Genomic DNA, 14,676 nt, shown 5'->3' with positions numbered 1-14,676 from the left:
GAACTTTGCACTCGAATCTAATGCGCACCCCAATTTTGAGTACTACATTTGGCCAAAAACGATGCGCATTAGATTCGCGTAAATACGGTACTAGCAGAGGCTCGATTTTGCAGTCGCCTCTCGTATTGGTGCAAAGTGCTAGAGTTAATCTCTCCTTCATGGGTTTGTGACCTGGCATCGTCTCCTCCTCTGCCGTTATGCAAGTCCTATTCGGCATCCTCTTCCAGATAAGACCTGTCTCGTCACAGTTGACGACTTGCTGGGGGACGTATCCTTCGGCTTCTATCAGCTTGGAAAATGTTTTGATGTAAACCTCAGCTGCCTTCACATTCGAACTTGCTGCCTCACCATGCCTGACGAAGGAGTGAATGCCTGTCCATTTCCTAAAGTTGTCAAACCAGCCCTGAATGGCTTTAAATAAGTATTCCAATTCCTCATTTGTGGAAGTGTGTGGGATCTGCTTCAGCAAATCACCGTAAATCACTTGTGCCTTCTTACATATGATGCTTTGTGTTAAGGTTCTTCCTTGAAGCTGCTTCTCTCTCACCCACACCATCAGTAGTTTCTCCATCTTTCATGAAGAAAGGTCCAGAGCTTAGAAATTATTGTAACACCCTTAGCTGGTGTTATACCCTTTATTAACTCCTTCTGTTTAAGCATTATACATATCATGGATGTGCTACACCCGTACATCCTCACCAAGTCAATTACTCGCACACCTTCCTCATGTTTTTCTATGATTTCCCGCTTTAATTCAATAGACATAATTTTCTTCTTCGGACCCATGGTTATAAAAATAAATGTGATAATATTTTGCAAATGTACAAAATAGCAAAAAATGCGAACTTGTCAAAAATGCTTCGAAAATGAGGGAAACAAGCACACAGACTGAGGTGGGAGAAACTGTAAGATGCTGCAGATGACACCATGCGTGTGCATGTTCCGGTCGTGTGCAGCGGTGTAGTGTGCGATTCTTCGTATCTCAAAGCAAAATATCACTCACTCGGCGGCTCGTATCTCATAACACTCGTATATTAGGGGCACTCGTATATCGAGGTAGCACTGTATGTGCTAGTGCCTGTAGCCTTTAAATATTATTCTGACCTACATAGCAAACTACGCCTCCAAAAAATTTTTGTTTCTTCACTTTGACAGAGGATTTAGTATTCCTGGGACTTTCACACAAACTGAAGCTCAAGTCAGGAAGAAAAAAAAATATATAAGCCATCTTCACTCAATGATAGTTTTAAAAGTTTACAAGGCCCATAATATGAAAAGAAATGAGAGATACACAATGTTGCCTTCTAGGTATACACAACTTTATGAAGTTTCTGTAGCAAGGTTTGCCAATAAATTTCTATTAGTGACCTTGGAAAGCTGGAAAAATAGTAGCACAGCAGAATACATCTTATGTCTTTTAGTTAACCCTTTGCGGTGCACTACTCTTTAAAGTTGGTATTTCAACAAGAAAAGTTGTATGCAGTCTATCTAGGCCTAAAGGAGTATACAGATAAAATTTTGTAAAAATTGCACTTACTGTTTCAATTCTGTGGGTGTTCCATGAGGTTGGAACACTGCGCCACCAGAGCTCTTAAAAATGTGACTAAGCGAGCATTGCAGTGAAGCATGGAAATGAGTAGAAGCTTATGTATAGTAATGAAAAAACACTGTATTATAGCTGTATACATGGTTTTCTGGATATACACAACTTTCTTGAATACATATGGATAAATGAGATAAATATATGTATATACAAAGTCCTATATACAAAAATATTTACAAATTTTTCGATTTCATAGCTTCGTGAAATTTTCAAAGCATGTCACATATTTTTGGTAGAAGCCCAGACCAACTTTGCCGGTTTTGAACAAAAAACTTGTTTTGTGCGGCTTCTGTTCCGTGCAACAATATGTTTAGAATTCCAGTAAAAAGAAAGAAAAAAGAGAAAAAGATGTTTTCCTACCATTTATGGAAAATTAATAATAAAAAATTAATTGCAATTAATATTAATGATAAAGAAAAATAAGCTATAAGATATGCATACACATTTATTGTAAATAAACAGGAATGAGACTAAAAAAGCAATATGCCCATATTAGGGCTTTTATAGCACAAACCACACCTCACCCCTCAAGACTGCTTTGTTTGAATTCATTCCCCCAAAACAATATAAATAGAAAACATACACAACAGATGTTTTCTCCTAAGACTGATGTTCTGATGTGTAATAGCATGAGATCGCTAAAGGCGCAGTGTTCCTGCTAATGGAACAACACCATTTTATTTAATGATTCTGTGCATGCTATTTGTATGAAAAATGTAAAAAAATATATAACAAATAATATAGAGTACAGCCATCAAAATTATACAGAATTTTTTTTTCAAACAAATTTTTTTGCGTCACAAAAAATATAGAAAATAAGTGGATTTTAATAATACATCATAAATGAAAATACTGGGTCTCCTTGTGATATGCTGCTATCTATTATTAAAAAAAAAAAGTTCGAAGTATATTATAAAGGCATTTTTATCCATTTACGGTTGAATTTAACAGTTTCAGAAGCGATTCAATTTGGGTGTTCCATGTAGTGGAACACTGAGCAACAAAGAGTTCATACTGCTTAATAGCAGTGATTTCTTATCATTGTACATCTTGTATGGCATTGGTCATATCATGGCTGTCATTCCTAATGACTGTATGTATATTTTATATGGCACTGGCCATATCATCCTGATATACCAAAATTCTCATTAAATTTAGTCAAAATCTTAATTACAGAAACAGCTGTGATAAACATACTGAGCTGAATCTTCAAGTTTTTTGCAATTTAGAAATAGCCTGTCTTAAGGTGGTTTCTTGATCTCTAGTACATGGCACGCCAAATGCAGTTATAAATTACAAACATCTCTTTGCACTCGGTGATTCTTTTCGGCCAGATTAAGTAGGCTACTTAATTTGAAATATTCTTAGTTTTTGACTGTACAATATGCATTACATTCTCTTAACCAGAATGTTTCTAACAATGCATTTATTGTGATAATTTTAATTCCATTTTATATATTAGTTTTAATTAAATAGCAGAGAACCTATATTTTAATTTTAGACATGTGTACACAACATGAAAAAGTTTCAAATATTTTGATGTTCTGTTCAGCAAAATTTAGATTCCATGCTACTCTAACAAATTTTTCATATACATATTTGTTCTTCGAATTTCAGATACTAAGAAACCCAACACACACAAAGATTTAAATCAAATATTTTTTAAAACATATTCATAAAAAAATATTACCTGATGAGAGTTTCTGAAAATAAAACAACTATTTCTTGTTGCAAATGATACTCTTTAGCACTCTTGATAGGAACCATGGCACTCACATAACTAAAAAGGGAAGAAAAATAAAATTCTAAACTTATTATAACTTGCTGAAATTAGATAAATTTAACTAATATTTAAAATTATATAATATTTTATTTACTCATATAGCTTAATTCTTAACAATAAAACTACAGATATTCTGAGATTTTATACACACAAAGCATCATAGTTTACAATCTATAATCACATAAAAAGCAAAAAATGAAAGTTACTAGTTAGATAAGGCTTTCAACCCTTTTACACCGTATGCACATTAAGGTCTCTAAATTCATCACATAGCTGTCTTAATTTTTCATCATTTATTATTGTAGACCTTATAAATCTGACATAATTCGCAAAGGATTTAGACATCAGTAAGATATTTTTCATAAAGAAATCAAACAGCATAATTTCTCACCTGATGAGATTGTTTATTCTTGTGATAATTACTAATTATAACAGGAAAGCAAAACAAGACTAGATAAGAAACAAAATAGAAAACAGTCACTCAACGGATAACTTGTACCTGCTGTAAATGTGCAATATGACCTGCTGTTTTCAATATTTAAAATTTCCACTTTTTTAAAATTTTATTTATTCATTTTTTATTTTCCACTATCACTTCCAGCATTGCCAAGTTCTACTTTATGACAAATGAATTAGAAAATAGTTTAAGGGAAAAAGGAGGTAAATTTGTTCTCCATAAAAAAAAAAATAAATAAATAAATAAAAAGTTAAATTCCTTTAGAAAATGCAACTAACTATAAAACCATGAATGTAGTCAACAGTTACATTTAAGCTCAATAACTTAGACTGCATTGATCATCTTGCTTAATTTGACACTCAATACAGTTGCTATGCAACAATTATTGAAAGCATCATCTGCGACAAATCCAGAACTAACCAAGATAAACATAAATAAATAATGGAACAATTCCCAACATGACAATGCATCTACAGAAGTGGCAAAAGATGCAGAAGACATAGCTGAACCAGACAGAGCTTACTAATGTAATGAAAACAGACTAATGAAAGAAAGAAAGAAATTAAATGAAATACACTAATTTATACTATTAATTCTTGAAGTAAAATTTTAAAAAATTAAATGAAATAAGTAATTAAACTTTCAGTATTAATTATGGAAGTAAAATTTTTTAACTTCCCACAAGGTCTGTCAACTGCTAACTTTATGGTAATATACCTATTCTCATAAAGACATAAGTAATAGTTTCTGATTTCAAAAGTGTTAGGAAACAACCACATTACTCTATTTTCCAATCACATCAGAATGACCAAATTTAGAAGCAAAGGTTTTACATAAAATAAAGCAATGGGTGGCATAAATTGCTGGGGAAATGAAAACTATGGGGAATTTTTAAAATGCCAGCGATCAAGTTCTTGATACAACTCAATGAGAAATCAGCAGTATAACAACAAAAAGTATAAATGCTTCAAATTTTCTTTACAAATGACTGAATAAAAAGCACATCAATATAAAGCACTTATATTTACAAGACATTATTTTATGCAGAAAGAGGGGGATAAACAATATAGTACAATTTGAATTAAAAAGAGTTAACATTATTATAACAAAAATATCCTCTATTAACACAAAATTACTACATAAGTTTTTGATGATCTATGATAAACCCCAAAATTAACATTTTTTGTTTAATAAATTTAAATTATATAATATTTTGAAAGCACATAAGATATAACATACTTTAAGCTTTTACACAAAATCATAAATCACATACCATAACTCAAATTCTGCAAATAATCTGTCAAATATCCTTAGTGCTTCACGTACCTAAAATTCAAAATCTATTGTTAAAACAGTCATTTTTTTATTTGCATATGAAAATATCTTTTAAGCAAAGTTTTATTTCTATTTTAAATATAGAAAGCTTTTAATGCTAACAAATTTTATATTAAATTTTGTTAATTTAAAAATTTGCATCAAATTTAATTTTTCATTTATGGGGAAACTATAATTTAATGAAATACAGTCAAGTCTTTAATCCGGATGTCCATAATCCGGAATGATCTATAACCTGGACCTCAAAACTACGAACTTTCTGCGCATGTGTAAACACATAATGTGGTTATGCATGTGAGTTTAATGTATAACAGATGGTATAAGCTAAGCTAAAATTATCTATTTCAGTTAACGTTGCAGATCGTGTTGTTCCTTAATCTTCTAATTGGATCCGGCTTATAATTTTTTGCAGACTGTTAGAGCAGTTTTATAAAAGTAAGCTTGAACTTTCGATTATGTCAAAAAGAATTTCCGATTCTGGAGCTGCCAAAGGATCTACAATGCAAAAGCATGTTTCGATGTCTATCAAACAAAAAATGGAATTGCTGCAAAAAAAATGTATAAAGGCATATACTTTGTTTATCTAACCATTCCAAAATATGTTTATCAATTTGACGCTGCTCTGGGGGGAGGGCAATGAAATGGGAGTTGATCTGTCAGCACTATCCGTATCTTCAGGGCAGATGTTTTTATTTTATTCGACTTATAATTCCTTACTAAATGTAGTATTTCATCTCGATGTATTCCGCCTTTGATATGATTTAAATCAAATTCCTCATTATAAATATCACGAATATGCAACAAATAGTTTTCTAGTTGCAATTTTCTAATTTCGACTATGCGTAATGTACGCTGTACGCATGCACGCATTGAAAGAAATGTTTACTAAAGTAAACAAAGAAATATCAAGCTTTTTTTTGCAAATTTTGATACCCTTTAGATCATAATTGCTCTTTATTTCATAAATTACGGTTTCATATTTTTAATTTTATAATTTCTGCATGCCATCATACCAGATTTAAACCGATTATCTATAATCCGGAATCGCCGAAGTTCCGACGAGTCCGGATAAAGACTTTTAACTGTATATATATATATATATATATATAAAGGGAGGAGGAATTATTTGCATGACTTCTAAATAATAATTTTGTAACACATATACAAAACAAGAACATTTTTTTAAGCACTGACATAAAACATTCCATTGCAGTTAAATATCCAAATCCCAAAACTAGCTCCTTGAATTAAAATCTGAAGAACAAAATATTGTTTTGCTGTTGCCACTGAATCACAAAAAAGAGAGAGTGCACACAACCTGTTGACTTGTTACATTCTGCCTCTCACTGACGATTTCAACCTATGAGGACAGCAATGCAATCGTTTTGCAGGGTCTTCCTCTTTTCCTTTAAGTTTCTACTGGGCTCATATTCACATTAAGGCCATAGGGTCTACGAGCAGAGACATGATAAGACTCTTATTTGTTTGTTAGGTTTGCTGGTGATTGCTATCGCATAAGCAGATAGAGATTTTTGAGTTAGGATAACATAGGGTTTGTCACAGCTAGGCAAAAACTTGCCTGTTTTGGATTGTTATGCTCTGCTTAAAGGATGACTTCAGACCAATCATGGACATGAATAGTGTCGTTTTAGCATCATGCAAAAGGTTGTCCAACAAAGGCAATGGATACTTATCTGGAACAGTGATAGTATTGAGTTTCCTATAGTCTACACACAATCTCACATCACCATTAGGTTTTGGGACTAAACAATGGAGCTGTGTACAGTGATTCACACTCCACGATTATGCCCATCTGGAGATCACCATCTAATTCTTTCTGAAAAGTATCCTTTTTGTATGTGTGTAAGGAGGTACAGCTATGGGACAAAGATCTCTGATATTAATGTAGTTACCACCCCCTGGTTGAAAGATTCTTTGAAATGAGCATAATAATGAATCCAATTCATGTCTTTGAGAACTTGTTAGATTCACTTTTTCTTCAAGAAGAGAGCATACTTCAACTGTGGAGTTTTCTCTATGTCTTTCCTCTTTAGGAGAACCTCTGGCTGAACACAATGGTTACCAAGAACCCTCAGCAGAGAACTAAATGTTTTGACAGAAATCCATAATGATGCCTGCATTTTGTAAAAAGTCAACTCCTAAAGGAGTTTGATTGCCTCTAGCATAAAGTAGAAAAAACATCTTAGGGACAATAATTTGACTGGTACTGCTGTCTGCAGAATATTAGAATTGAAGGTATGGCTGTCAGCCAGGGAAATTTTATCTGCTGCACTTCAAATTGCTGCCCAAGTTTTTATAAAAATTCAAATAACATCCCTCCTCTTACGGATTGGCTAGCTCCAGTATCAAGATAAATGGAAAATTCAGCATCAAAAACAAAAATGTATACCTTAGGAATATTGGAGAAGAAAGTAAGTAAAGTCAAAACTTCAACTGAATTCATCAGAAGGTCCTTGTTTTGTTTAGCTAGAGAATAATTTGGGGACTTTGCTTTTAACACTCCTGGAGTGCCACAGTCATAGCATTTTAGTGAGGATTCAAAGCTTTTGTGCTTGCACTTCTCCTACCTAGAGCAAAGCTCTCTCTGTTTGGAAAATGACTATCCTGCTTAACACTCGCCTGAGCTCTCTCTCTCTTGATCTTCCAGAAATGAACTCCTTACAATATCACAAGCATCAAATTTTCCTGCTAAAACATCAAGAAAAATTGGTTATTCCCATTCGTCTAAAAAGTATTCTTTGCAATCAATGGCAATGTACTCTTTCATTTGGTCTGAAATCTTCAAATTTTTTAACAGATCAAAACTTGTAATCTTCAGATCAGATAACCAACCTTCACAGTACAACTAAAGTTAAAAGTAAAATTCCTTCCAAAGCCACAATTTTTCTTACTTTCTATAAATTCCTGAATTTTTCCTCAGTCATTCGAGAAGGACACTTTTTACATGACCATAATTCTGAAACGTTTCCTCCCATTCCCTAGAAAGTGAATTACACACCTCTGATAGCAAAATCCCAAAAAGATGAGTTGCCCATAAGTTTCAAGTTAAGTATGTTAAGTCAACCTTCAACAGTTTCATTTATCTCTCGAACCAAACTATAAATATATTGATATCATCTTCTTCAGGCTTGAAACTTGGCAAAATCTTCTGACAGTCAAGTTTAGGTAATAGGCTCTGGACAGGAAGAGGCTCTCGTTCCTTTTAAATTTCCAGCGTCAAACATAACTTTTTCAGTTCATATTCCCGATTTTTACGTTCTTTCCCCTTCTTATCCCATCAATGCTCCTGACTTGACATTGTGGTCTCAAGATAATTTTTCACACAGCTCTCATTTACCTGCAATTCACTCAAGTTAACTATTAACTCTTTAAACTCAAACATCAACTTCACTGTTTACCATTAGTCCAAGTTCATTACAAGGTCGGCTTTCCTGGCTTTCTCAAGAAACATCATATTGAAATGCTTTATACAATAGTCTCAGCTAATTCATACTTTTACATTGGGCACCACATGTAACTAAGAACATTTAGTTAAGCATCGACATGCAACATTCCATCGCAATTTAATATCCAAATGTCAACCACTTCCTTAAATTAAAATCTCAAAAACATATCATTTCATGTCACTGAATTTAAAAAAAAAAAAAAAGTGCAAGCGGTCTTTTACAATTTTGTGTTTTTCCCAGGCTTCTTCATTTAAAGTATGCAGTTTTATATGCTAAGTTTCAGCAAAAATAAAAGACAATTTTTACATTAATTCAGGGCATTTTGTTCATAAATTTAAAACATATGAGACTCAAATATGATTTTAAATCTTTTATTGAAATAATACAAATTATTGTATTATTTTAATAAATTAATACAATAACTTTTTGAGATAACAATAGATTTACCTATACAGTCAAAAGTCGTTAATCCGGACTCATCGGGACTTCGGCGATTCCGGATTATCGATTTTTCCGGATTATAGATCATCAGTTTAAATCGCGTAAGATGGCATGCAGAAATTATAAAATTAAAAATATGAAACCGTAAATTATGAAATAAAGAGCAATTATGATCTAAAGGGTATCAAAATTTTACTTTATTAAACATTTCTTTCAATGTAAGTTGTTTAAGTTGCTTCGTTTTATGTGATAATACTTTCTCTTTAATTCTATAAACAGACATAATTTTTTATTCAGTTACAAAGTTCCGCTGTTCAAGTCCCGTTAATTGCTGTGCCGAGAATACCAACTAACTTGTCAATCGAAATTTTTTCGTTTTCACTAACCTCTCTGTCACATTCTTCATGTCTTTATCCATTTTTTGCAGCAATTCCACTTTTTGTTTGATGGACATCGAAACATACTTTCATTTTGTACGATCCTTTGGGAGCTCCAGAATCGGAAATTCTATTTGACATAATCGAAAGTTCAAGTTTACTTTTATAGTATTGCTCTTAGAGTCTGCAAAAAATAATAAGCCGTATCCAATTCGAAAATTAAGGAACAACACAATCATTAACATTAACTGAAATAGATAATTAGATAATTTTAGCTTATACCGTCCGTTATACATAAAACGCGCGTGCGAAAACGTATTTTGCGCTTGTGCACACACAAATGCGCAGTCGTAAGATGTCTTACGTGCACGCGTAAACGCCTATGCGCATGTGTCAACGCGGCGCATGCGCAAAAAGTTTTTAGCTTTGAGGTCCGGATTATGGGTGTCCGAATTAACGACTTTTGACTGTAGCACACTTTATTATTTTAAGGAAAACTATATATTCCCAACATTTTAATATGTATATAATTTTTCAAAACTTTCAGTTTACAATGTTTCTTTTTAGTGTGTAAAACAAAGCAAAAATGCAAAGTCTGTAATCCAGACTCGTCAGGATTTCGGCGATTCCGCATTAGGGGTTTTTCCAGATTATAGATCATCAATTTAAATCTGGTAAGATGGCAAGCAGAAATTATACAATTAAAAATATGAAGTCATAATTTATGAAATAAAGAGCAATTATGATCTGTGGTGATGGCGATAAGGAGCGCGCCTTGCGCCCTCCGATAAGTGTGGCAACCCTAGAGGAGAAGTTTCTTACGAGTAGCGAGCAGAGCGAAACAAGCAGGCTGTCGGGGAGTATGCGCGATGTTCCTAAATAAAGTTTAATTTTTATTGTGCACTATGTCTTGTTAATATTTATATTAATGCAGTAAGAACATAATCTGTGATATGGAATTTGAGGATTGGTGGTAAAAACATAACCGGAAATCTCCATAATGGTAACCCGGACTGTGTTAAATCGTATGAACAGTTCTCAAGCACTTTCGGTTTTGACTACAAGCCATCACTCAAGATCTCCAAACCAGAAGTAATGGATTACATCGGTTTTCATCCTCCGGATCACAGATGAGTAGTAATTATAGATCATTTTATAATTACGTTTTCTACTTATCATTTAATTTAATTTTCTTTAGTTAAATTTTTGCTTTTATTTTGGCTTAAAAACCTTGCACAATGTCTTATGATTATGCCGTCCAAATTCCGGTTTATAACCGATCAGACCCATCTTTATGGTTTATTATGTGTGAAAGTACCTTTACTCTTGCCACCCCCAAACCTATCACAGAATCCATTACTAAATATAATTATGTAGTTGCTCATCTTCCTCCAGATATTGCATCAATAGTACGGGATTTACTTATGAAACTAGATCCTATTGATCCATATACAAAGCTTAAAACTGAGTTAATAAATCGTTCAGGAGAATCTTCTCAGCAAGAAATTCGCCAATTATTATCTGGAGAAGAATTAGGCTCTCGAAAACCTTCCGATTTGCTTAGAAATATGAAGCGTCGAGCAGAATCTTTAAATGTTCCTGATAACTTAATGTTAGAATTATTCCTTCAACGTTTGCCTTCGACTGTTCAGTCTATTTTGGCAGCGGTTTCCAATTTAACTGTAGATAAAGCTGCAGAAATTGCCGACAGAATTTTAGAAGTAAATCCAACCCCAGGGACTTGTGCCGTTTCTCGCACAGTCGATCAGTCTCTTGAGGATAAATTATTTAAACAAATAGAAAAATTAAACAAACGTATTGATCGCATTTCTCTTTCTCGTGGTCGCTCGCCAAATCGCGGAGATCGCAATAAGGAAAGAAGCAATTCCAAAAGGAGAGATTATTCTGTTTGCTGGTATCATAGACGTTTTGGGAAAAAGTGTAGAGATGACAAATGTACAAAACCTTGTTCATGGCAGGGAAACGAAACCAGCAAAGAATAGAGGCGACTTATTCTTTGCCTCAAGTTTCACGTCGCCTGTTCGTTCGTGACCGTAGAACAAACCTTTCATTCTTGGTCGATACCGGCTCTGACGTGTCCTTACTTCCAGCAAATAATTCTCAAAAACGGAATTCGTCCTAACAAACACTTTTCGCTGCTAATTCTTCTACTATTCATGTTTATGGTCAAAAAACACTTTCTTTGGATTTCAAATTAAGACGACAGTTTACATGGACTTTTCTTATAGCAAATGTTAGTACACCCATTCTTGGAGCAGATTTTCTCCATTTCTTTGAATTGGTCCCTGATCTCAGAAACAAATGTCTCAAAGATTTAAAAACGCATTTTAAAACCGTCGGTTGCGTGAAAAATGCAAGCATTTATTCAGTAAAAACTGTATTTAATGATACACCATATCACAAAATTTTAAAAGAATTTCCTTCAGTTACTAGATTACCAGATCCTAACCAACCTGTTAAACACAACACCGTTCATTATATCATAACTAAAGGTCCACCTGTGGTTGCAAAACCTCGTCGGTTAGCTCCAGATCGCTTAAAAATAGCAAAACAAGAATTTCAAACTATGATGCAATTGGGGCATTTGAGACCTTCGAGCAGCAATTATGCATCCCCACTTCACATGGTTCCAAAAAAGGGAAGTCTGGAATGGAGACCTGTAGGAGATTATCGAGCATTGAACGCTCAAACAATAAAAGACAAATACCCTATTCCATGTTTAGCCGATTTTACTGCTGCATTGCACGGTACTAAAATTTTTAGTCATGTCGACCTGATTAAGGCATACCATCAAATACCAATTAACCCAGCCGACATCCACAAAACCGCCATATGCACACCATTCGGTTTATTCGAAAGTACCCGTATGCAATTCGGCTTATGCAATGCATCCGCGACTTTTCAACGTTTTATAGATGAAGTCACGCGGGATTTAGAAGGTGTTTACGCTTTCGTCGATGACTTGCTCATAGCCTCTAAAGATTCTGAGGAACATTGCAGGCATTTGAAAGCTTTATTTTCCAAACTTCAGGAATATGGACTTTGCATAAATGTTTCAAAATGCACCTTTGGTCAAACGTCTATTGATTTCTTAGGTTTTCACCTTAGTGAAAACGGAATTGAACCTCTTCCTGACAAAGTCAAATGTATTTTAGAATTTCCTCAACCTACCACTCTCACTCAGCTTCGCCGATTTTTAGGCATGTTTAACTTTTATAGATGTTTCATACCTAAAGCAGCACATATTCTTTCTCCTTTAATAAAATTGTTAGAAGGCTATATGAATAAAAAGAAATCTCGTTCTCGTGTTCAGGATTCATCCCCACAATTAAATTGGAACGAGAATGCTGAACAAGCCTTTATTGCTGCCAAAAATGCCATTGCTCAGGCTACCCTTTTGAGACACCCTATTCCCGGAGCCCAGCTAAGCATCTGGGTAGATGCCTCAGACGTCGCAATAGGCGGCACACTTATGCAGTTGTCTCAACAAACATGGGAACCTATAGCATTTTTCTCTATGAAACTCAGTAAAAGTCAACAGAAATGGTCCGCGTACGATAGGGAATTATTTTCTATTTATTCTGCAATTAAGAAATTCCGACACATGTTAGAGGGCAGAAATTTTATAATTTATACGGATCAAAAACCGTTAATATACGCTTTTAAACAGAACCCTCATAAATGTTCACCTCGACAATTGCGCCATTTAGATTTTATTTCTCAGTACTCTACTGATATTAGGCATGTGCAAGGTTCAAAAAACGTCGTTGCTGACGCTCTTTCAAGAATCGAAATTGATTCCATAACAAAATCTCCATTTTTGGATTTTAAAAAATTTTCGGAAGCTCAACGGCATGATCCGGAGGTACAAGACCTTCTCAAAAACAACACATCATCTTTGAAACTGGAATTTAAACCGTGCCAATATTCTGATGGTAATATTCTTTGTGACATATCAACAGACATTCCTCATCCATTTGTTCCGAATTCCTTTCGCAGACTCATCTTTAATCATCTGCATAATCTGTCACATCCAGGAATTGCAGCTACTACGAAGCTTATTTGTTCTCGTTATGTATGGCCCGATATGAAACGTCATATCAAAAATTGGGTGAAATCCTGTGAATCTTGCCAAAAATCGAAAATTACTAGGCATACTAAAGCACCACTGGGCACATTCTCTCTTCCTGATGCACGTTTTTCAGAAATCCATATGGATATCGTCGGACCGTTACCTCCATCAGAAGGCAACGTGTACCTTTTGACTCTAATAGATAGATTCTCCAGATGGCCTGAAGCCATTCCCATCCCGGATATGAAAACGGAAACCATTTGCAGAGCCATCTTCAACTGTTGGATATCTCGTTTTGGCTGCCCATCGATCATAACAACAGACCAAGGTTCTCAAATGAGATCCGCACTTTTTGCAGAATTCACGCGCATTTTGGGTACGAACAGAATCACAACAACAGCCTATCATCCAATGTCCAACGGCATTGTTGAACGATTTCATCGACATCTAAAATCTTCTCTCAAGGCTCACGAGACCAATAACTGGACTGAAACACTACCAGTTGTTATGCTTGGTATTCGGACAGCCGTAAAGGAAGATCTACAGTCATCTTGTGCTGAACTGGTGTACGGCACAACTCTCAAGCTGCCTAGTGATATGATAACGTCATCTAAGATATCTCCGTATGACACACAATTTATCACGAATCTTTGGCATAGAATGCAACAGTTGAATCCAATAGCAACATCTGCACATTGCCAAGAAAAATGTTACGTAAGTGCTACCTTAAAGTCGTGTACGCATGTATACTTACGTGTCGATCGAGTAAAGCCACCTCTGTGCCAACCATATACAGGTCCGCATAAAGTCCTTTCTAGAACGGACAAAACTTTCACAATTGATGTTAACGGTCTGAAATCTACTGTGTCTATAGACCGTGTGAAACCAGCCTATTTGCTTTCGGACTCTAATTTGCCTGAACTGAAAACAAATAAAGACTTAAAGACAGTTCAGCAGAATAAATCTGCAAACGAACTCTCTAAGACACAAACTGTCACCAGATCGGGAAGACATGTTCACTTCCCTAAGAAACTTGCTTCTTACATAACAATTTAAAACACTTTTTTAAAATTCATATCTTAACATATTTCTTGTTATTTCATGTTTATTATATGTGTCA

At 34.4% G+C, this 14,676-nt stretch overlaps 1 protein-coding gene across 2 annotated transcripts in view; it reads right to left on the bottom strand.

Moving 5' to 3' along the window:
* LOC118205372 (lateral signaling target protein 2 homolog) overlaps positions 1-14,676 on the bottom strand; it is a 209,400-nt gene that overhangs the window by 58,581 nt on the left and 136,143 nt on the right. For both annotated transcript variants that reach the window (XM_085819169.1, XM_085819168.1), the window contains 2 exons: positions 5,117-5,169; positions 3,294-3,383 (listed from right to left, as the gene is read on the bottom strand). In XM_085819169.1, coding sequence (XP_085675295.1) covers positions 3,294-3,383; positions 5,117-5,169 — 143 coding nt within the window. The remainder of the gene's footprint in view (positions 1-3,293; positions 3,384-5,116; positions 5,170-14,676) is intronic.

Source organism: Stegodyphus dumicola, chromosome 6 (genome assembly GCF_044657685.1).
Source record: "Stegodyphus dumicola isolate Sdum_Otavi_A_Nest chromosome 6, ASM4465768v1".
In the NCBI taxonomy this organism is placed as follows: Eukaryota; Metazoa; Arthropoda; class Arachnida; order Araneae; family Eresidae; genus Stegodyphus; species Stegodyphus dumicola.
This window is presented reverse-complemented; position numbering and strand designations above follow the sequence as displayed.